At 41.6% G+C, this 25,383-nt stretch overlaps 1 protein-coding gene across 1 annotated transcript in view; it reads left to right on the top strand.

Annotated features, from left to right (window-relative positions):
- The window catches only part of LOC133657082 (neuroendocrine convertase 2-like), a 69,159-nt gene that overhangs the window by 27,039 nt on the left and 16,737 nt on the right, over nucleotides 1-25,383 (top strand). The window contains exons 5-10 of the mRNA XM_062058004.1: nucleotides 230-267; nucleotides 4,763-4,839; nucleotides 9,086-9,174; nucleotides 9,396-9,571; nucleotides 18,395-18,610; nucleotides 21,790-21,890. Of these exons, the coding sequence (XP_061913988.1) occupies nucleotides 230-267; nucleotides 4,763-4,839; nucleotides 9,086-9,174; nucleotides 9,396-9,571; nucleotides 18,395-18,610; nucleotides 21,790-21,890 (697 nt within the window). The remainder of the gene's footprint in view (nucleotides 1-229; nucleotides 268-4,762; nucleotides 4,840-9,085; nucleotides 9,175-9,395; nucleotides 9,572-18,394; nucleotides 18,611-21,789; nucleotides 21,891-25,383) is intronic.

Raw genomic sequence — 25,383 nt, 5'->3', positions numbered from 1 at the left:
TGTAAAGAATTGACGACGCCTAATAAGGGAAGACATATTGTTATAATAATACCTCGCCGACTGTGTCAATATTAAGACTTTTGTTTTTCTTTGCGTTGTACCTCATTAGGTTGTAAAAACCCTTCCACTATATTAACGAATATAACTCATGTTCGACAACCGCCATCTCATTGTGTTAAAGCCACATGATTAATTGCACAGAGTATTAATGTGCAAAATTGCATTGCAGGCATCGACTATCTGCATCCAGACCTGGCATCAAATTACGTGAGTAGCTCGCCGTTGTTGCATTGCACACACGACCCGCACGGTTCCTGGATGTCGCTGTTAATGAGCAAAGCGTGCCAAGGTAGTTTGCCGCTGCATATTGTGACGCTGCACCTCCAGCATGCTGATAACACCTCGGAGAATGAGAATTGACCTGCATGCATCCATATTAGTGGTCCCTGGTGCAATCTCAAGATTGACCATACAGACTTACTCTCAGATCCAAAAGGGACCCACTAATTAGAGTGTCATAAGTCAGCAATATATTAATATATATACAGTATATTGACATGTTTTATTAATTACCCGATCTGTCTATTGATATCAAGGATTTTTTTTTTTTTTGTTGCCATTTTCTATGATGTTTTTATTGTGGGGAAAATGCAAAATATGCACAAATATTTCTTAAGATCAGTTGTAGGGAGGAATATTTGAGGTTGGGTAATTACAGCGTTGAATAGGTCAGTGATTCATGACAACATTGATTTTTGATACAGTAGAAAAAAAAGACAACTTTTGAGGGAAAAAGCAGGGATTCCATATATATATATATATATATATATATATATATATATATATATATATATATTTTATTTATTTATTTATTTTTTATTTTTATTTTTTTTAAATATATGTATATATATATTTATATATATATATACATATATATATATATATATATATATATATATATATATATATATATATATATATATATATATATATATATATATATATATATATATATATATATATATATATATATATATATATATATATACATATATTTAAAAAAAAAAAAAAAAAATATATATATATATATATATATATATATATATATATATATATATATATATATATATATATATATATATATATATATATATATATATATATATATATTAAACAAAACAAAACAAAACAAAAAATAAAAATACAAATAAAAAATATATATACAGGCATATGTCTATATATATATATATACATATATATATATATATATATATATATATATATATATATATATATATATATATATATATATATATATATATATATATATATATATATATATATTAAACAAAACAAAACAAAAAATAAAAATAAAAATAAAAAATATATATACAGGCATATGTCTATAAATATATATATATATATATATATATATATATATATATATATATATATATATATATATTTAAAAAAAAACAAAAAAACATAATAATAAAAAATAAAAATAAAATACAATTAAAAAAACAACAACATATATATATATATATATATATATATATATATATATATATATATATATATATATATATATATATATATATATATATATATATATATATATATATATATATATATATATATAGGGCAGCACAGTGGAACAAGGGTTACTGCATGTGCCTCACAATACGAAGGTCCTGAGTAGTCCTGAGTTCAATCCCGGGCTCCGGATCCTGCGATGAGGTGGCGACTTGTCCGGGGTGCACCCCACCTTCCGCCCGAGTGCAGCTGACACAGGCTTCAGCACCCCCCCGCGACCCCAAAAGGGACAAGCGGTAGAAAATGGATGGATGGATATATATACCGCATTTTTCGGACTATAAGGCGCACTTAAAATCCTTTCATTTTCTCAAAACTCGACAGTGCCGCCTTTTAACCCGGTGCGCCTAATGTACGGAATAATGTTGTTTGTGCTTACCGACCTCGAAGCTATTTTATTTGGCACACGGGGAAAGGATAAGTGCGACCAGCAGATGGCAGTCACACATAAGAGATACGTGTACACCGCCATATGACTCAAGTAAACCACACCAACATTTTATATGTTCCGTTGAAAATATAGACGGGCCAACAGACGGTCGTTTTTTTAATGAGTTAATTCATGTTTTAATCACTGCCTTGGTAACCCCGGTAGCTCTCCCACTGGCACAACAAAACGGTTCCGCCAACGCATTCCTTGCATGATGTTGTATTCACATTATATTCACTTTCACACGCCGGCGCTCTGCTTCCTGGAATCCGGCCAAAACGCCATCCTAAAAAACCCGCCGTCAGTCATAAAATCCGAATAACAAGTCCCTTTTTAACCGTAAAAGTCAGGCCGGTTCATCCGGCGTGGATTATACTTCGTCCCCTGCGCTTTACTACGATGTTTGCCCACGCCGCTGCTTTCTCTTGCCTGTCAACAGAGACCAGCCTCCACCCAAAAATAACGCTGGGCCTTAGCAGGGGTGTTGCAGGCATTATGCTCCACCGCCTTGATGCTTCTCGCTGTGCCGTGATCCGTGTTGCTTTGCAGTGAAAAGAGACACCGTGTAGTAAAAGTAATCCTGCTCTCGTTACTTCAACCCTGCAGACACTCTTTGTTATCAGACACTGTCTTATCAGCGGCGTGCAACACATCTAAAGATAACATTATCTAATGCTTATCTTTCAGCTAACCACTAGGCTGTTTGTAGATCTATAGAGAAATCAATCAGTTCATCAGATAAACGTTTGATACGGTGAATTACAGCGATGTTTTTGATCGTGTTTGAGCACTAATGCCAAAAACAAAACAAAAACTGAATAGCTACACGGACATGCTCGGGTCGGGAACCCAAATCGTGGAAAGAGCCATATCGGACCAAAAATACAAAAAAACCCCAACGGACGGTCGTTTTTTATTTATTTAATTAATTAAACTATAGTGCGTCTGCCTCACAATACGAAGGTCCTGGGTTCGATCCTGTGCTCTGGATCTTTCTTGTGTGGAGTTTGCATGTTCTCCCACCTCCAAAGACATGCACCTGGGGCAGGGCCGGCCCGTGGCATAGGCCGTATAGGCAAATGCTAAGGGCGCCGTCCATCAGGGGGCGCCACGCCAGTGCCACAAATGTTGGAGAAAAAAAAAAAAAGTTGGTACTATTATTTCTAAATGCAAAAAATAATCCCACGTCAATTAAAATGCAAAGTAAAGCCTATTTAATAGAAATATTATTTGTTACAACATTACGCCCCCCTCCACGGTGTGCCCCCTCCCTTCCCGTATCATGACTCTTTTTGGACGTCACCACAAATGTCTAAACGGCCAAAACTGTCAGGTGCCCAGGGAAGAAAAAAGTGAAAAGAAGAGGAGGAGAAACGTGAAAAAGACAGAGGTAGCAGGTATACGAGTAACGTTAGCCTACATGAAATTATTTGTCTGTTACAGAATGTGATAGTAACCTGGCTTTTTAGCATTAAGCTAATGTTACATGATTCGGCAATTGCTAATCAATAAATAGCTAGTTCCGTTTTAACGTCGGGTTAATATTGTAGAGGGGGCTAAATTGTTATGGAAAATAATAATGTAACGTTAGGTAATTACTAGGGATGTCCGATAATGGCTTTTTGCCGATATCCGATATTCCGATATTGTCCAACTCTTTAATTACCGATACCGATATCAACCGATACCGATATCAACCGATACATGCAGTCGTGGAATTAACACATTATTATGCCTAATTTGGACAACCAGGTATGGTGAAGATAAGGTACTTTTTTTAAAAATTAGTAAAATAAGATAAATAAATTAAAAACATTTTCTTGAATAAAAAAGAAAGTACAACAATATAAAAACAGTTACATATAAACTAGTAATGAATGAAAATTAGTAAAATTAACTGTTAAAGGTTAGTACTATTAGTGGACCAGCAGCACGCACAATCATGTGTGCTTACGGACTGTATCCCTTGCAGACTGTATTGATATATATTGATATAAAATGTAGGAACCACAATAATAATAACAGAAGGAAACAACCCTTTTGTGTGAATGAGTGTAAATGGGGGAGGAAGGTTTTTTGGGTTGGTGCACTAATTGTAAGTGTATCTTGTGTTTTTTATGTTGATTTAATAAACAAAAACAAAAAACAAAAAAAAAAAACGATACCGATAATAAAAAAAACGATACCGATAATTTCCGATATTACATTTTAAAGCATCTCTAGTAATTACAGTACTCCCACCTTACATTCCTCATGGACATTTGTATTAGATCTTTTAAGCAGGTGTTTTTTGTTTACATTGTTATTGCCTTCTGGTTAGCTAATGTTTGCCCTGCAGGTAATAGTCACTTTTCCACCCCTTTATATATTAGGTATAGTTGTAAGCCTAGTTGTTAAAGTGCACATCATTAATGTTAATTAAGCAATATCACATGAGAGGGAATGCTGTTTTTTAATTTGAGCACTGCTGTGATTCGGTTAAAGATAATCATAACATAACATTCTCATATAATATGTTAATTTGCTTTCTTTAAGTAAAAAAAAGGCCAAAGACAAAGCTATTCGGTTTCTTGTGAGTATATACACTTCACTGCCGATGTGGGGGGGGGGCGCCACCTAAAATCTTGCCTAGGGCGCCAGATTGGTTAGGGCCAGGCCTGACCTGGGGATAGGTTGATTGGCAACACTAAATTGGCCCTACATCTTCTAATTTTGTCCTATGTTGTTTTTTTCCAGAATGCAGAAGCCAGTTATGACTTCAGCAGCAACGACCCGTACCCTTTTCCACGCTACACGGACGACTGGTTTAACAGGTAGCTCACTTCGCCGCACTCTTGTGTATACACATATTGTGTTTTTGTGTGTGCTTTCCCCTTCTCGTATGGCAGCCCTCCTATTGATTTTCTCTCCACTTGGTTCCATTAAGACATAATGGTGCGGTGTACACAGAGCTATTGTCACTAGAAAGCACAATGTCTGCGGGGTTTTTACTCGTCGGCGTTTGCGATAAGGCTGATACAGGGGGAGGTCGCGGCCGCGCACGCCGGGGCGACCTTGTTACCGATAGTGCTTTATCCGCCTGCCGTCTCCCGGTGATCCACCGCGACGACGGCAGGGAATAGGTAGGAACACGCTCCGGATGTGTGTAAATGTGCGCGTCTGAGATTGCAGGGTTTGCCAGTGCGGCGTTCTGAGACTGGCCGACTCGCCGGCTAATCAGGCGGTTGTTATAAATAGCTTCCTGTCAGCGGCAAGAGCACGCCGGGAGAAACGGGGTTGCCTCTCTGCAAGGTCCCTGTGGGAAGCAGAGGGATGGAGGCAGAGCCGTGACAGGAATGACTGATGTTTGACCACCTTCACATTTTCTCCTCTATAAATATTTAACAGCACATCTGCAATACCCTCCAGGTTATAAAATTACCAGTTACAATTTTCATCATTTCTGATAAAGGGGAAATAAGAATCGATTTCCGATCGGTTCCTGAACAGGGATCGTAAATAGAAGCGTTGGTATATCTGTCAGGTTCAAACACAGAACCGTCTATTACACAAGACAAGACGAAGGAATCAAGCAGAGACAGAGTTGAATTTTACTCATGAGGAGAGACGTATAGGGCTGTGCACTCAGTTACAGTTTCCCCCTACGCTCTAAGGCAGTGTTTTTCAACCACTGTGCCACTCACCACACTGCAAAAAGTCGGTGTTCAAAAACAAGAAAAAAAAATACAAAAATGAGGGGTATTTTATTTGAATTAAAGGCCTACTGAAATGATTTTTTTTTATTTAAACGGGAATAGCAGATCCATTCTATGTGTCATACTTGATCATTTCGCGATATTGCCATATTTTTGCTGACAGGATTTAGTAGAGAAAATCGACGATAAAGTTCGCAACTTTTGCTCGCTGATAAAAAAAAAGCCTTGCCTGTAGCGGAAGTAGCGTGACGTCACAGGAGCTAGTATTCCTCACAATTCCCCGTTGTTTACAACGGAGCGAGAGAGATTCGGACCGAGAAAGTGATGATTACCCCATTAATTTGAGCGAGGATGAAAGATTCGTAGATGAGGAACGTTACAGTGAAGGACTTGAGAGGCAGCGATGGACGTATCTTTTTTCGCTCTGACCGTAACTTAGGTACAAGCTGGCTCATTGGATTCCACACTCTCCTTTTTTTATTGTGGATCACAGATTTGTATTTTAAACCACCTGGGATACTATATCCTCTTGAAAATGAGAGTCCAGAACGCGAAATGGACATTCAGTGCCTTTTATCTCCACGACAATACATCGGTGAAACGCTGGGGAAGGATGAGTAAAAAAATACAATCTAGACTGGGCTCCTAAGGGGGCCCAGTCTGGAGTGGGAAAAAACCTCCATAGCAAAGCACATATACAAACCCCGTTTCCATATGAGTTGGGAAATGGTGTTAGATGTAAATATAAACGGAATACAATGATTTGCAAATCCTTTTCAAGCCATACTTAATTGAATGCACTACAAAAGACAAGATATTTGATGTTCAAACTCACAAACTTTATTGTTTTTTGCAAATAATCATTAACTTAGAATTTCATGGCTGCCACACGTGCCAAAGAAGTTGGGAAAGGGCATGTTCACCACTGTGTTACATGGCCTTTCCTTTTAACAACACTCAGTAAAGGTTTGGGAACTTTTTGAAGCTTCTCAGGTGGAATTCTTTCCCATTCTTGCTTGATGTACAGCTTAAGTTGTTCAACAGTCCGGGGGTCTCCCTTCTGCTATTTTAGGCTTCACACATTTTCAATGGGAGACAGGTCTGGACTACAGGCAGGCCAGTCTAGTACCCGCACTCTTTTACTATGAAGCCACGTTGATGTAACACGTGGCTTGGCATTGTCTTGCTGAAATAAGCAGGGGCGTCCATGGTAACGTTGCTTGGATGGCAACATATGTTGCTCCAAAACCTGTATGTACCTTTCAGCATTAATGGTGCCTTCACAGATGTGTAAGTTACCCATGTCTTGGGCACTAATACACCCCCATACCATCACAGATTCTGGCTTTTACACTTTGCGCATATAACGATCCGGATGGTTCTTTTCCTCTTTGGTCCGGAGGACACGACGTCCACAGTTTCCAAAAACAATTTGAAATGTGGACTCGTCAGACCACAGAACACTTTTCCACTTTGCATCAGTCCATCTTAGATGAGCTCAGGCCCAGCGAAGCCGACGGCGTTTCTGGGTGTTGTTGATAAACGGTTTTCGCCTCGCATAGGAGAGTTTTAACTTGCACTTACAGATGTAGCGACCAACTGTAGTTACTGACAGTGGGTTTCTGAAGTGTTCCTGAGCCCATGTGGTGATATCCTTTACACACTGATGTGGCTTGTTGATGCAGTACAGCCTGAGGGATGGAAGGTCACGGGCTTAGCTGCTTACGTGCAGTGATTTCTCCAGATTCTCTGAACCCTTTGATGATATTACGGAGCGTAGATGGTGAAATCCCTAAATTCCTTGCAATAGCTGGTTGAGAAAGGTTTTTCTTAAACTGTTCAACAATTTGCTCACGCATTTGTTGACAAAGTGGTGACCCTCGCCCCGTCCTTGTTTGTGAATGACTGAGCATTTCATGGAATCTACTTTCATACCCAATCATGGCACCCACCTGTTCCCAATTAGCCTGTTCACCTGTGGGATGTTCCAAATAAGTGTTTGACGAGCATTCCTCAACTCTATCAGTATTTATTGCCACCTTTCCCAACTTCTTTGTCACGTGTTGCTGCCATCAAATTCTAAAGTTAATGATTATTTGCCCAAAAAAAAAAAGTTTATTAGTTTGAACATCAAATATGTTGCCTTTGTAGCATATTCAACTGAATATGGGTTGAAAAGGATTTGCAAATCATTGTATTCCGTTTATATTTACATCTAACACAATTTCCCAACTCATATGGAAACGGGGTTTGTACATATTACAACGTACATCTCAAGATATCTAGCAACAGAGGGAAGGGAGTGCGGGGTTATGATGGTAGGTCGCAGCTCTCGGCGCTGACCATCCTTCCATCACCCCTATGGGATTTGGGTCGAGGGCGTTGGGTTGGGGAGTGTCGACAACGCCGTGGATACTTCCTGAATGTTTAAAAAACCACACATTGCTCGTCCATTCTTTTTTCGGAATCATGTAAAGCGAGTAACACTACGAAAATGTATTAAAATGGCTTTAAAAAGCACAATGACAGCACAACTGTACAGAATGAATGAGAAGTGGAGAGCGACATGATTTGTACAACAAAACATCGTTGGTTTGTAAACCAAAACTTTTGTTTGGAAATTGAGGTTCCACTGTATATTATGAACATACACTATATTGCCAAAAAGTATTTGGCCACCCATCCAAATGATCAGAATCAGGAGTCCTAATCACTTGGTGATTAGGACAGGTGTATAAAATCAAGCACCAAAACATTTTGGACAATTCCATGCTCCCAACCTTGTGGGAACAGTCTGGAGCGGGGCCCCTTCCTCTTCCAACATGACTGTGCACCAGTGCACAAAGCAAGGTCCGTAAAGACATGGATGACAGAGTCTGGTGTGGATGAACTTGACTGGCCTGCGCAGAGTCCTGACCTGAACCTGATAGAACACCTTTGGGATGAATCAGAACGGAGGCTGATAGCCAACATCCGTGTGTGACATCACCAATGCGCTTTTGGAGGAATGGTGGAAAATTCCTATAAGCACACTCCGCAACCTTGTGGACAGCCTTTCCCAGAAGAGTTGAAGCTGTAATAGCTGCAAAAGGTGAACCGACGTCATATTGAACCCTATGGGTTAGGAATGGGATGGCACTTCAAGTTCATATGTGAGTCAAGACAGGTGGCCAAACACTTTTGGCAATATAGTGTACGTTATTGTTGGTGTGCTAACTCTTGTCTACAGGTCCTTAAATATGAGCTAAAAACTAAAAAATACCTGCTGCAACGTTCCGTTTAAATCCAACCGTTTCGCCACTATTGTCTCCCGACTTCACCCTACTTTCTCTCACTCCACGTTCTGCTCCTTTCTTGTCACCAGTCACGGCACAAGATGTGCCGGGGAAGTGTCGGCGGCGGCCAACAACAACATTTGCGGTGTGGGAGTGGCCTACAACTCCAAAGTGGCAGGTGTGTGTGTCATTTTGGACGGTGAGAGGAATGGCAACAAGCAGACTGCGATGCCCCGCACGTTGTCATAATGGCGTAATGGTAGCATGAAATGGGTGCAGAAAAATACTCCCTAGTCATGAATAATGTTAAGGGAATTGGAGCGCTGAAGCACACTTCTATAGATGTACTGTATTATTGGAAGTAGCACTGACCTATTAATATCAACTACTTCCTGATAGGTATTAGGATGTTGGACCAGCCATTCATGACCGACATCATAGAAGCATCATCCATCAGCCACATGCCTCAAGTCATTGACATCTACAGCGCCAGCTGGGGGCCCACCGATGACGGCAAGACCGTGGATGGCCCCCGAGAGTTAACCCTTCAGGCCATGGCTGATGGCGTCAACAAGGTACCTTAACATACCCTCCTGATCAGGGGTCGGCAACCTTTACCACTCAAAGAGCCATTTTGGCAAGTTTCACAAATTAAAGAAAGTAATGGGAGCCACAAAAATTTTTTTAAAATGAAAAACACCGCATACAAAGCTTAAATGCTTTGTGCTATGTTAACCAGGGGTCTCCGACACACGCACCGGCACGCACTTTAACGTGGAAATTTGATGTTAGCGCAGCCCGCGAGTTTTGAACGAATGGCGCTTGATAGCGTCATACTTGCCAACCCTCTCATTTTTCCCGGGAGACTCCCGAATATCAGAGCGTGATGACACTGCATTTGCCGCCCTCTACATTCTGCCCTATCAGTGCACCTGCTCGATCACACGTAGAATGCAATTTCAGCTTGCTCACGTAAGTGACAGCGAGGCGTACTAGCTCAGCAGCCACACATCTTACACTGACGGTACTAATACCCAGAATCCCATGCAGCACTAACTCTTCCGCTCAACCAACGCACGGAGAGGGGGGGGTGATGTGTGGGGGGATTTGGTGGTAGCGGGGGTGTATAATGTAGACCGGAAGAGTTAGGGCTGCATGGGATTCTGGGTAATGGTTGTGTTGTGTTTATGTTGTGTTACGGTGGGATGTTCTCCAGAAATGTGTTTTTCATTCTTTTTTGGTGTGGGTTCACAGTGTGGCGCATATTTGTAACGTAACAATGTTGAAGTTGTTTGATACGGCTACCGTCAGTGTAAGCTGTGTGGCTGATGAGTAAGTATGCTTTGCTGTCTCCTGTGTGTGCAAGTAATAACAACATGCAACATGTGGCTGGACTGGCACGCTGTATGTAAATGCTATAGAGGACAATTACTGCAGTGCAATTAGGGCACGCCCTTTATTTAGTAATTAGAGTGCAAATAGGATTATTTTTTCCCTGGGAGTAATCTATGAGAGACACTGAGATCCATAAGTCTACTGGGAAAATCAGGGGGGTCGGCATGTATGTAGCTGAGCCGCATCAGAGTGGTCAAGGAGCCGCATGCGGCTCCGGAGCCGCGGGTTGCCGACCCCTGCTCCTGATGAACCGGCGTCCTCTGGCAGAGTTGGACATTTTGGGTACCGTATTTCCTTGAATAGCCACAGGGGCGTTAATTAATTTAAAACCTCCGGTCACTCCGGCGTTTACCGGAAACCGGCGGGATGGCCGTGCATGCGGTAATTATTTTAAAACCTCTTCTCACTCCGGCGTTTACCAAAAGGAATCCATAAAATGTAGGCGTGCGCTTTGAGTGTGATGTAAGCATACCATCATGAAAAGCACATTTAATAAAAAAAAAACGTTATTATGGTCTTACCTGTACTTATTGCCGATTGATTGACTTTTTGCCGATATCCGATATGCCGATATTGTCCAACTCTTTAATTTCCGATACCGATATCAACCGATACCGATATCAACCGATATATACAGTCGTGGAATTAACACATTATTATGCCTAATTTGGACAACCAGGTATGGTGAAGATAAGGTACTTTTTAAAAAATGAATCAAATAAAATAAGATAAATAAATTAAAAACATTTTCTTGAATAAAAAAGAAAGTAAAACAATATAAAAACAGTTACATAGAAACTAGTAATTAATGAAAATTTGTAAAATTAACTGTTAAAGGTTAGTACTATTAGTGGACCAGCAGCACGCACAATCATGTGTGCTTACGGACTGTATCCCTTGCAGACTGTATTGATATATATTGATATATAATGTAGGAACCAGAATATTAATAACAGAAAGAAACAACCCTTTTGTGTGAATGAGTGTAAATGGGATAGGGAGGTTTTTTGGGTTGGTGCACTAATTGTAAGTGTATCTTGTGTTTTTATGTGGATTTAATAAAAAAAAACAAAAAAAAACAAAACAAAACAAAAAACGATACTGATAATAAAAAAAACGATACCGATAATTGCCGATATTACATTTTAACGCAAAAAAAAGAAGATAATTAAAATCAAATATCCCAAGAGGGTTGATCAAACTTCATGTAACATTTATGGTAAACAAATGGTTAAAAAATGATTTTTTCAAATGAAAGACAACAAGTTTAACATAATTAAAACATCAGAGTTGCATATGTTCCTGGAACATAATCTGGACAGGATTGTATCCCAGTACGTTGGGCACTAAGACTGTGCGCCATAGTGTACAATGAAAATGAATTCAATTATATTTTCCATAATATTGTTATCCAAGACTAAGCAGGAAGGGGCTAGGAATGTCACTTTTGACAATTGACATTTTACTTGCACTTACTGAAGCAACACAGCTAGACAAGGAGACAAAAACTATGTGAGGAGAGTTGATTAGACGGGGATTTGGGACTTTAGGATATTAGGACGTGATGATGTCCAGCTGAGGATACATTACTAACTGACTCGGTGAGAACATGAGATAACTTGAAGAAAGTCGACTACCATGAAGACATGACACTAAGTGGAAACAGAACAAGGGCTATTACATTCTTTCAGCTTGACCGTGACCTTTATAGTGTTTGCTCTTACGACTAAGGCGGTTTTAGCAGAGATGCTGGTATTTTCCAGAAGTGGGAGGCAAATCTCCACAATGTAACCCAGCAAAGATCTTCCTCTGCGGAAGACCTGATTCACACAGACTGTTGCCATGCTAACAGTGCCGCTGTCTATTACCAGCCTGATTAATCATCCTGACCATGTGCAAGCAGGTTGTAGGTCGCTCCGAACCCGCTGAAGTATCGCAGCAGGCACGAGACATTGATGCAACGTTGATTATACGCACATGTCCTTTAAAACTGACTTTGAAACAACTTTGCAAAATAGTTGTACCGTATTTCCTTGAATTGCCGCCGGGAATATAGTATGCGCATGCCTAGAATTACTGCCGGGTCAAACTCGTTTCGCAAAATAATTAGCGCATGCTTAGCATTACCGCCGGCTCATGATTAACGCAGGGTCAAACTCCATCCATCCATCCATCTTCTTCCGCTTCCGCTTAGACTTTCCTCTCCCCAGCCACTTCGTCCAGCTCCTCCCGGGGGATCCCGAGGCGTTCCCAGGCCAGCCGGGAGACATAGTCTTCCCTACGTGTCCTGGGTCTTCCCCGTGGACGTGCCCTAAACACCTCCCGAGGGAGGCGTTCGGGTGGCATCCTGACCAGATGCCCGAACCACCTCATCTGGCTCCTCTCGATGTGGAGGAGCAGCGGCTTTACTTTGAGCTCCCCCCGGATGGCAGAACTTCTCACCCTATGTCTAAGGGAGAGACCCGCCACCCGGCGGAGGAAACTCATTTCGGTCGCTTGTACCCGTGATCTTGTCCTTTCGGTCATAACCCAAAGCTCATGACCATAGGTGAGGATGGGAACGTAGATCGACCGGTAAATTGAGAGCTTTGCCTTCCGGCTCAGCTCCTTCTTCACCACAACGGATCGATACAGCGTCCGCATTACTGAAGACGCCGCACCGATCCGCCTGTCGACCTCACGATCCACTCTTCCCCCACTCGTGAACAAGACTCCCAGGTACTTGAACTCCTCCACTTGGGGCAGAGTCTCCTCCCCAACCCGGAGATGGCACTCCACCCTTTTCCGGGCGAGAACCATGGACTCGGACTTGGAGGTGCTGATTTTCATCCCAGTCGCTTCACACTCGGCTGCGAACCGATCCAGCGAGAGCTGAAGATCCTGGCCGGATGAAGCCATCAGGACCACATCATCCGCAAAAAGCAGAGACCTAATCCTGCAGCCACCAAACCGGATCCCCTCAACGCCTTGACTGCGCCTAGAAATTCTGTCCATAAAAGTTATGAACAGAATCAGTGACAAAGGGCAGCCTTGGCGGAGTCCAACCTTCACTGGAAACGTGTCCGACTTACTGCCGGCAATGCGGACCAAGCTCTGACACTGATCGTACAGGGAGCGGACCGCCACAATCAGACAGTCCGATACCCCATACTCTCTGAGCACTCCCCACAGGACCTCCCGAGGGACACGGTCGAATGCCTTCTCCAAGTCCACAAAGCACATGTAGACTGGTTGGGCAAACTCCCATGCACCCTCAAGGATCCTGCCAAGAGTATAGAGCTGGTCCACAGTTCCACGACCAGGACGAAAACCACACTGTTCCTCCTGAATCCGAGGTTCGACTATCCAGCGTAGCCTCCTCTCCAGTACACCCGAATAAACCTTACCGGGAAGGCTGAGGAGTGTGATCCCACGATAGTTGGAACACACCCTCCGGTTCCCCTTCTTAAAGAGAGGAACCACCACCCCGTTCTGCCAATCCAGAGGGGGCGGTACCTCTGGATTGGCAGGGTCAAACTCGTTTCGCAAAATATTATTTTTATTAGCGCATGTCTAGAATTTCCGCCGGGTCAAACTCGTTTCGCAAAATAATTAGCATATGCCTAGAATTTCTGCCGGGTCAAACTCGTCACATCACAAGTGACACTTCACCTGTCATCATTTTCAAAATGGAGGAGGCTAATTTCAATAATTTGAAATCGCATAAAGGGAAGAAGATTAAGAGCTATTCAGTAGGATTTAAGGTCCAAGATATTGAATATGCTAAAAAGAACAGTAAGCAGCGATGTTTTATTAATATACCGTAGCTGCGTGTGTCAAATATGAGTCATTAAATGACTCCCGCCTCCTGGTGGTAGAGGGCGCTAGTGATCCTTCTTGCGACTACTGGGCTGCAGATGAAGTGACAACAAGCAGCAACAGCTTTAGCAGGGATCGTTAATTTTTTCCTCTCGCTTGCACTTTTAACATGGAGGATTACATATCTAAAATAAAACAGTTTTCTAAACTGGACTTTCAATCGAAGCAAGAGGTAATAATTAAAGGAATATCTCCATCGAGACAGAGAGACTTTTAAAACTGAAGAAAGATAAGGAAGACTTCTATAAACAAGTTATCGATGCTTTTGTTCAGAAGCAGCTGCGCATGGACTTCATTTATAAGTAAAGGTAAGACCATAATACCATTTTTTTTTTTAAATGTGCTTTTCATGATGGTATCCTTACATCACACTCAAAGCGCAGGTGTAAATTTACCGCATGCCTTTGGTAAGTGCCGGAGTGACAAGAGGTTTTAAAATAATTAGCGCATGCTTGCCTATACCGCATACCTTTGGTAAGCGCCGGAGTGAGAAGAGGTTTTAAATTAATTACCGCCCCGGCGCCAATTCAAGGAAATACGGTATCTGTAAATTGAGACAACGTTGATGTCTAACCTTGGATCAACGTCGTTGGTTGGGGAAATGACCACATTTCAATGTCAAATCAACGTCACAACCTGACTTTGAATAAACGTCGTCAAAAAGCATGTTGTTTCAACGTTGTATTTGTGTTGTAAAATATCGGTTGGGAAATGACCAAATTTCAATAGTCAAATCAAGGTCAGAACCCAACATTGTTTAAACGTCGTCATAAAGCATGTTGTTTCAATGTTGTATTCGTGTTGTAGAAAATTGGTTGAAAAATGACAAATTCCCATCAGGCACAAGACATTGATACAACATTGATTATACATACATGTCCTTTAAAACTGCCCTAAAACCAACAATGCAAAAACAGTTTTATTTGTAAATTGAGACAACGTTGATATCTAACGCAGAATCCACGTAGTTGGTTGGGAAATGACCAAAATTCAATGGTCAAATCAACGTCACAACCTGACATTGAATAAACGTTGTCAAAAGGTATGTTGTTTCAACGTCGTTGGTTGGAAAATGACCACATTTCAATGGTTAAATCAAAGTCAGAACCCAACATTGATTAAACGTCGTCAATAAGCATGTTGTTTCAATGTTGTATTTGTGTTGTAGAATATTGGTTGAAAAATTACAAATTCCCAGCAGGCACGAGACATTGATACAACATTGATTATACATACATGTCCTTTAAAACTGCCTTAAAAACAACAATGCAAAAATAGTTGTATTTGTAAATTGAGACAACACTGAATCCACGTTGTTGGTTGGGAAATGACCACATTTCAATGGTTAAATCAACGTCACAACCTGACATTGAATAAACATTGTCAAAAGGTATGCTATTTCAACGTTGTTGGTTGGGAAATGACCAAATTTCAATGGTCAAATCAACGTCACAACTTGACATTGAATAAACGTTGTCAAAAGGTATGCTATTTCAACGTTGTTGGTTGGGAAATGACCAAATTTCAATGGTCAAATTGAGACAACGTTGAATCCAAGTTGTTGGTTGGGAAATGACCAAATGTCAATGGTCAAGTCAACGTCACAACCTGATGTTGAATAAACGTCGTCAAAAAGTATGTTGTTTCAACGTCGTTGGTTGGGAAATTACCAAATTTCAATGGTCAAATCAAGGTCAGAACCCGACATTGATTAAACATCGTCAAAAACCATGTTGTTTCAATGTTGTATTAGTGTTGTTCAATATTGGTTGAAAAATTACAAATTCCCAGCAGGCACGAGACATTGATACAACATTGATTATACATACATGTCCTTTAAAACTGCCTTAAAAACAACAATGCAAAAATAGTTTTATTTGTAAATTGAGACGTTTTGACGACATACCTTTTGACGACGTTTATTCAATGTCAGGTTGTGACGTTGATTTGACCATTGACATTTGGTCATTTCCCAACCAACAACGTGGATTCAACATTAGATATCAACGTTGTTTGGATTTAAAAATACAACTATTTTCGCAATGTTGTTTTTGAGGCAGTTTTAAAGGACATGTATGTATAATCAATGTTGTATCAATGTCTTGTGCCTGATGGGAATTTGTCATTTATCAACCAATATTCTACAACACGAATACAACGTTGAAACAACATGCTTAATGACGACGTTTAAACAATGTTGGGTTCTGACGTTGATTTCACCATTGAAATGTGGTCATTTTTCAACCAACAACCTTAAAACAACATACCTTTTGAGGACGTTTATACAATGTCAGGTTGTGACGTTGATTTGACCATTGAATTTTGGTCATTTGCCAACCAACAACGTTGAAACAACATGCCTTTTGACGACGTTTATTCAATGTCAGGTTGTGACGTTGATTTGACCATTGAATTTTGGTCATTTCCCAACCAACAACGTTGAAACAACATACCTTTTGACGACGTTTATTCAATGTCAGGTTGTGACGTTGATTTGACCATTGAATTTTGGTAATTTCCCAACCAACAACGTTGAAACAACATACCTTTTGACGACGTTTATTCAATGTCAGGTTGTGACGTTGATTTGACCATTGAAATTTGGTCATTTCCCAACCAACAACGTTGAAACAACATACCTTTTGACGACGTTTATTCAATGTCAGGTTGTGACATTGATTTGACCATTGAATTTTGGTCATTTCCCAACCAAGAACGTTAAAACAACATACCTTTTGACAACGTTTATTCAATGTCAGGTTGTGACGTTGATTTGACCATTGAAATTTGGTAGATTCCCAACCAACAACGTGGATTCAACGTTGTCTCAATTTACAAATACAACTATTTTTGCATTGTAGTTTTTAAGGCAGTTTTGAAGGACATGTATGTATAATCAATGTTGTATCAATGTCTTGTGCCTGCTGGGAATTTGTCATTTTTCCAACCAATATTCTACAACACAAATACAACGTTGAAACAACATGCTTTTTGACGACGTTTAATTAATGTTGGGTTGTGACCTTGATTTGACTATTGAAATGTGGTCATTTTCCAACCAACAACGTTGAAACAACATACTTTTTGACAACGTTTATTCAATGTCAGGATGTGATGTTGATTTGACCATTGAAATTAGGTCATTTCCCAACCAAAGACGTGGATTCAACGTTAGATATCAACGTTGAGACAGTTAGCGAGTTTTGTTTCATGTCCATAGTTTTTGCATTTGTGCTAGTATTTTGTTTCATTAGCCAAGTTTGTACTTCGGCCTTTTGTTAATGTAAAAATAATCATGTATTTACCTCCAAGCCATGTCCGATCCAACTTTACTTGCATCTCAGGAAAACGAACAATCCATAGTCCACGTCATGTCAGAAAAGTAAAGTTGGATCGGACATGGCTTGGAGGTAAATACATATTTATTTTTACACTAACAAAAGAACAAACAAAAGGCGCGCACAAAGGCGGAAGTACAAACTTGGCTAATGAAACAAAATACTAGCCCAAAGGCAAAAACTATGGACATGAAACAAAACTCGCTAACTGTAACATGAACAGACAAAACTTACGTGGCATGGCATGAAGCATAACTATGAACAGGCATGAGTATCAGAAGTAGCAAGGGTACAGAAGTAAACAGAGTTAAGATAATGTCGCCAGACAGACTGCCTGGCAACTGAAAGCTGAAATAATAGTGACATGATTAGTGAAAACAGGTGCGTGACTCAAAATGTGAAACAGGTGAAACTAATGGTTGCCATGGTGACAAAACAAGGGAGTGAAAAAGCAGGAACTAAGTGTCCAAAACCCAAACAGAACATAACTTAAACAAAACATGATCACAGACATGACAGTTACTAAGTTTATTTTATTCTGAAGAAGGTCACCTGATCAGGGTATTTATGTGAGACATTTAATGAATGAATCATATGCCAGCATAGAACATTCTTAACCGATGTCACGCATGAGGCGCGTTGTCTCACAGGTTTTTTATCGTCCAATAAAAGGAGCGTCTTCTTGCATATTGTAATGAATAAACTGACCTTCCATGGTTCCGTAGAGACGCATTTTCCATTTGACATTTCCATCCGACATGTCCCAGTAATTAAAGACATTCCTCAATTCGTCTTGCGTCCTCCAAGGGCCGAGGAGGGAAAGGCAGCATCTACGTGTGGGCCTCGGGAGACGGCGGTAGCTACGACGACTGCAACTGTGACGGTTACGCCTCCAGCATGTGGACCATTTCCATCAACTCCGCCATCAACGACGGACGCACGGCGCTCTATGACGAGAGCTGCTCCTCCACTCTGGCCTCCACCTTCAGCAACGGACGCAAAAGGAACCCGGAGGCTGGCGTGGTGAATGTCTTTACCTTTCAATGTGTAGTGTAGTTGTCTCATGTACTCATCTCCTCAATTGTCCTCATTTTTGTCTCATGCACTCATCAAATCAAATTTTTTCACGTAGTCTCATGCACTCATCAAATCACATTACTTCACTTAGTCTCATGTGCTCATCAAATCAAATTTCTTCAAGTAGTCTCATGCGCTCATCAAATCAAATTTCTTCAAGTAGTCTCATGCGCTCATCAAATCAAATTTCTTCATGTAGTCTCATGCACTCATCAAATCAAAGTTCTTCATGTAGTCTCATGCACTCATCAAATCGAATTTCTTCACGTAGTCTCATGCTCTCATCAAATCACATTACTTCACATAGTCTCATGCACTCATCAAAACAAATTTCTTCACTTAGTCTCATGCACTCATCAAATCAAATTTCTTCATGTAGTCTCATGCACTCATCAAATCAAAGTTCTTCATGTAGTCTCATGCACTCATCAAATCGAATTTCTTCACGTAGTCTCATGCTCTCATCAAATCACATTACTTCACATAGTCTCATGCACTCATCAAAACAAATTTCTTCACTTAGTCTCATGCACTCATCAAATCTAATTTCTTCAAGTAGTCTCATGCTCTCATCAAATCAAATTTCTTCATGTAGTTTAATGCACTCATCAAATCTAATTTCTTCAAGTAGTCTCATGCACTCATCAAATCAAATTTCTTCACATAGTCTCATGCACTCATCAAATCTAATTTCTTCATGTAGTCTCATGCACTCATCAAATCAAATTTCTTCAAGTAGTCTCATGCTCTCATCAAATCAAATTTCTTCATGTAGTTTAATGCACTCATCAAATCTAATTTCTTCAAGTAGTCTCATGCACTCATCAAATCAAATTTCTTCACATAGTCTCATGCACTCATCAAATCTAATTTCTTCATGTAGTCTCATGCACTCATCAAATCAAATTTCTTCATGTAGTCTCATGCACTCATCAAATCAAATTTCTTCACATAGTCTCATGCACTCATCAAATCTAATTTCTTCATGTAGTCTCATGCTCTCATCAAATCAAATTTCTTCACGTAGTCTCATGCAGTCATCAAATCAAATTTCTTCACTTAGTCTCATGCATTCATCAAATCAAATTTCTTCATGTAGTCTCATGAACTCATCAAATCAAATTTTATCATGTAGTTTAATGCATTCATCAAATCAAATTTCTTCAAGTAGTCTCATGCACTCATCAAATTTCTTCACGTAGTCTCATGCACTCATCAAATCAAATTTCTTCATGTAGTCTCATGCACTCATCAAATCAAATTTCTTCACGTAGTCTCATGCATTCATTAAATCAAATTTCTTCATGTAGACTCATGCACTCATCCAATCAAATTTCTTCATGTAGTCTCATGCACTCATCAAATCAAATTTCTTTACGTAGTCTCATGCACTCATCAAATACAATTTCTTCAAGTAGTCTCATGCACTCATCAAATCACATTTCTTCACGTAGTCTCATGCTCTCATCAAATCCAATTTCTTCACATAGTCTCATGCACTCATCAAATCTAATTTCTTCATGTAGTCTCATGCTCTCATCAAATCACATTTCTTCACGTAGTCTCATGCTCTCATCAAATCCAATTTCTTCACATAGTCTCATGCAATCATCAAATCAAATGTCTTCACTTAGTCTCATGCACTCATCAAATCAAATTTCTTCATGTAGTCTCATGCACTCATCAAATCAAATGTATTCACATAGTGTCATGCACTACTTATGAACTCATCAAGTGGACTTTCTTCGCCTCGTCTCATGCGCTCATTTCGTCAGCTGTCCTCATGTGTTCTCATGTCCTTTGTGCTTCCCTTTGTCCTAAAACCCTGAAGCCATGTTTGTGTTTGCAATTATGCAAATGAGCCTGGGCTGTTGACAGAGTCAGGGTCCTCCCCGGGGTTTCCGCTTAATTGCAGCCAGGCTGTTATTGCTTCTAATTAAGCAGCCAATGCCACACAGAAAGGTTTGCTCAATAAATATTAACATAACGTGTGGACTGACGCGTAAATAGCTTCATTGTTACACCATCGATGCTGCTAGAAATTGTTTTTTTTTGTTCTATTTTATATAAACGTGTCAGGTTCAAACACTGATGACATCTATTAAACAAGACAAGAGGCAAAGAATCAAACAGAGACAGAATTCAATTTGGACTCAATATATTGAGGAGAGTCGACGTCGACCTGTAACCTCTTACAGTGTCTCAGCACGCTCTGCCCAAAGATTGCACTCCTCCTTCTTTATTTGACTTTCTCCCCCCGCCTGACCACAGCTGCTTCCAGAGGGAAGTGGGTCGTAAACAGCGTTGCCTTTGGTTACCGAACAGTTCAAAAGAAGAGGTCGTAAAATAGTTCAAAAAGAGTTCCGTAAAATAGTTTAAAAAAAAAAGAAGAGGGCAGCACGGTGGAAGAGGGGTTAGTGCATCTATCTCACAATACGAAGGTCCTGAGTAGTCGTGAGTTCAATCCCGGCCTCGGGATCTTTCTGTGTGGAGTTTGCAAGTTCTCCCCGTGACTGCGTGGGTTCCCTCCAGGTACTCCGGCTTCCTCCCACCTCCAAAAACATGCACCTGGGGATAGGTTGATTGGCAACACTAAATTGGCCCTAGTGTGTGAATGTGAGTGTGAATGTTGTCTGTCTCTCTGTGTTGGCCCTGCGATGAGGTGGCGACTTGTCCAGGGTGTACACCGCCTTCCGCCCGATTGTAGCTGAGATAGGCTCCAGCGCCCCCCGCGACCCCGAAGGGAAAAAGCGGTAGAAAATGGATGGATGGATGGAGTTCAAAAAGAGTTCGTAAAATACTTCAAAAAGAGTTTGCAAAATACTTCAAAAAGAGTTGGTCTGGAAATTGGGCAGATCCTGCCATCTGTCCGCTTTGAAGTCCTTGGGTTCAGAACAACATCCTTCTGTTGATTACCATACATGAAAGAACACAGGAACACCATCTTGCTCCCCCCCCCCCCCCCCTCCCTACACAGTGGAGTTTTACTCTTGGTAGGCCTCAAAGACAGCCCCTGTCCTTTTGCCTGGAACTCATTTCAACACTAAGTTTTTTGTGATAACTTACAATTCTTCTAACAAAACGAGTAAAAAATGAATCTTATTTTGTTTTTGTCCTCCATTTAGGCCACCACAGACCTTTATGGAAACTGCACACTGCGTCACTCTGGAACGTCAGCGGCAGCTCCAGAGGCAGCTGGAGTCTTCGCTCTGGCCCTTGAGGCAAAGTATGTAATCCATTGTCCTCATCTCGTCCATTTGTTGCCATGTTGTAGTGCAGAGACATGATAACATCACGACACATGGAAAGACATGTGACCGGTGAGCACATTTTTATAATTTTTTATTTTTTTATTATTTTTTATTTTTTTATTTCAGGCAATGACATAAAAAATAATATTAACAAAAAAAGTACAAAGTTGACAACACATAATAATATAAAATAATATAGTGCAAAAGGTCATGTATAGTATGTAATGCATGATTGTCCAGTTTTGCCGGAGGGCCGCTTCTAACAGTGAATACTATCATTACACGCTTTTTAATGCATTTTTTTAGTTGATTTCTTAAAAACTAAAATGTAAAAAAAATATGGTAAATTGCAAAAATATCACCTCAAAATGTAGTGTATATTACTGTATATGGAAAAACCAATACTGCTGTTTTTATGGTACAAAAAAAAGGCAGTACAGTTGCCAGAATTTTACAGTAAAATTTACATTAGTTTTTTTACTGTAAATAAAAAAAAAAATGCAATTCTACATTAAAATTTTGTAACCTGAGATGTCTTTTTTTTAAAAAATTTTTTTAACCGCAAATCAACAAGTGTGGATTTTTCGGTGTATTACTGTAAATGCCAAAACGGCACCGCAGTTTATTACACTCAGTAATAAACTGGTGTAATAAACTAACCCTAACCCTAACCCTAACCTTAACCCCAACCCCAACTCCAAACATAACCTTAACCCCAAACCTAACCCTAACCCTAACTTTAACCCTAACCCTCTAACCCTAACCCTAACCCTAACCCTATCACCAACACCAAATTTTGAGTTTTTCTTTCGGGGTCTCCGGGGGGTCCTGCGTTTGGCGTGGGCGTCACCTTGACGGGTTGTAGACGGACAGTGCAAACCCCCTACCTCTCCCCCTAACCCAAACCCCAAACCTAACCCTCTAACCCTAACCCTAAACTCAAACCAAACCCTAACCCTAACCCTAACCCTAACACCAAATTTTGAGTTTTTTCTTTCAGGGTCTCCGGGGGGTCCTGCGTTTAGCGTGGGCGTCACCTTGACGGGTTGTAGACGGACAGTGCAAACCCCCTACCTCTCCCCCTAACCCAAACCCCAAACCTAACCCTCTAACCCTAACCCTAAACTCAAACCAAACCCTAACCCTAACCCTAACCCTAACACCAAATTTTGAGTTTTTTCTTTCAGGGTCTCCGGGGGGTCCTGCGTTTGGCGTGGGCGTCACCTTGACGGGTTGTAGACGGACAGTGCACACCCCCTACCCCTCCCCCTAAACCAAACCCCAAACCTAACCCTCTAACCCTAACCCTAACCTTAACCCTAACCCTAACCCCAACCCTAACCCTAACACCAAATTTAGAGTTTTTTCTTTCGGGGTCTCCGGGGGGTCCTGCGTTTGGCATGGGCGTCACCTTGACGGGTTGTAGACGGACAGTGCACACCCCCTACCCCTCCCCCTAAACCAAACCCCAAACCTAACCCTATAACCCTAACCCTAACCCTAACCCTAACCCTAACCCTAACACCAAATTTAGAGTTTTTTCTTTCGGGGTCTCCGGGGGGGTCCTGCGTTTGGCGTGGGCGTCAACTTGACGGGTTGTAGACGGACAGTGCACACCTCCTACCCCTCCCCCTAACCCAAACCCCAAACCTAACCCTCTAACCCTAACCCTAACCTTAACCCTAACCCTAACCCCAACCCCAACCCTAACCCCAACCCCAACCCTAACCCTAACCCTAACCTTAAACCTAAGCACATCCACCACTCCTAACCCTAACCCTAGCCCTAACCCCAACCCCAACCCTAACCCTAACCCTAACCCTAACCCCAACCCCAACCCTAACCCTAACCCTGACCTTAAACCTAACCCCAACCCTAACCCTAACACCAAATTTTGAGTTTTTTCTTTCGGGGTCTCCGGGGGGTCCTGCGTTTGGCATGGGCGTCACCTTGACGGGTTGTACACGGACAGTGCACACCCCCTACCCCTCCCCCTAAACCAAACCCCAAACCTAACCCTCTAACCCTAACCCTAACCCTAACCCTAACCCTAACCCTAACCCTAACCCTAACCCTAACCCTAACACCAAATTTTGAGTTTTTCTTTCGGGGTCTCCGGGGGGGTCCTGCGTTTGGCGTGGGCGTCACCTTGACGGGTTGTAGACGGACAGTGCAAACCCCCTACCTCTCCCCCTAACCCAAACCCCAAACCTAACCCTCTAACCCTAACCCTAAACTCAAACCAAACCCTAACCCTAACCCTAACCCTAACACCAAATTTTGAGTTTTTTCTTTCAGGGTCTCCGGGGGGTCCTGCGTTTGGCGTGGGCGTCACCTTGACGGGTTGTAGACGGACAGTGCACACCCCCTACCCCTCCCCCTAAACCAAACCCCAAACCTAACCCTCTAACCCTAACCCTAACCTTAACCCTAACCCTAACCCCAACCCTAACCCTAACACCAAATTTTGAGTTTTTTCTTTCGGGGTCTCCGGGGGGTCCTGCGTTTGGCATGGGCGTCACCTTGACGGGTTGTAGACGGACAGTGCACACCCCCTACCCCTCCCCCTAAACCAAACCCCAAACCTAACCCTATAACCCTAACCCTAACCCTAACCCTAACCCTAACACCAAATTTAGAGTTTTTTCTTTCGGGGTCTCCGGGGGGGTCCTGCGTTTGGCGTGGGCGTCAACTTGACGGGTTGTAGACGGACAGTGCACACCTCCTACCCCTCCCCCTAACCCAAACCCCAAACCTAACCCTCTAACCCTAACCCTAACCTTAACCCTAACCCTAACCCCAACCCCAACCCTAACCCCAACCCCAACCCTAACCCTAACCCTAACCTTAAACCTAAGCACATCCACCACTCCTAACCCTAACCCTAGCCCTAACCCCAACCCCAACCCTAACCCTAACCCTAACCCTAACCCCAACCCCAACCCTAACCCTAACCCTAACCTTAAACCTAACCCCAACCCTAACCCTAACACCAAATTTTGAGTTTTTTCTTTCGGGGTCTCCGGGGGGTCCTGCGTTTGGCATGGGCGTCACCTTGACGGGTTGTACACGGACAGTGCACACCCCCTACCCCTCCCCCTAAACCAAACCCCAAACCTAACCCTCTAACCCTAACCCTAACCCTAACCCTAACCCTAACCCTAACACCAAATTTGGAGTTTTATCTTTCGGGGTCTCCGGGGGGTCCTGCGTTTGGCGTGGGCGTCACCTTGACGGGTTGTAGACGGACAGTGCACACCTCCTAACCCTCCCCCTAACCCAAACCCCAAACCTAACCCTCTAACCCTAACCCTAACCTTAACCCTAACCCCAACCCCAACCCTAACCCCAACCCCAACCCTAACCCTAACCCTAACCTTAAACCTAAGCACATCCACCACTCCTAACCCTAACCCTAACCCTAACCCTAACCCCAACCCCAACCCTAACCCTAACCCTAACCCCAAC

This window comes from Entelurus aequoreus, linkage group LG09 (assembly GCF_033978785.1).
Source record: "Entelurus aequoreus isolate RoL-2023_Sb linkage group LG09, RoL_Eaeq_v1.1, whole genome shotgun sequence".
In the NCBI taxonomy this organism is placed as follows: domain Eukaryota; kingdom Metazoa; phylum Chordata; class Actinopteri; order Syngnathiformes; family Syngnathidae; genus Entelurus; species Entelurus aequoreus.
This window is presented reverse-complemented; position numbering and strand designations above follow the sequence as displayed.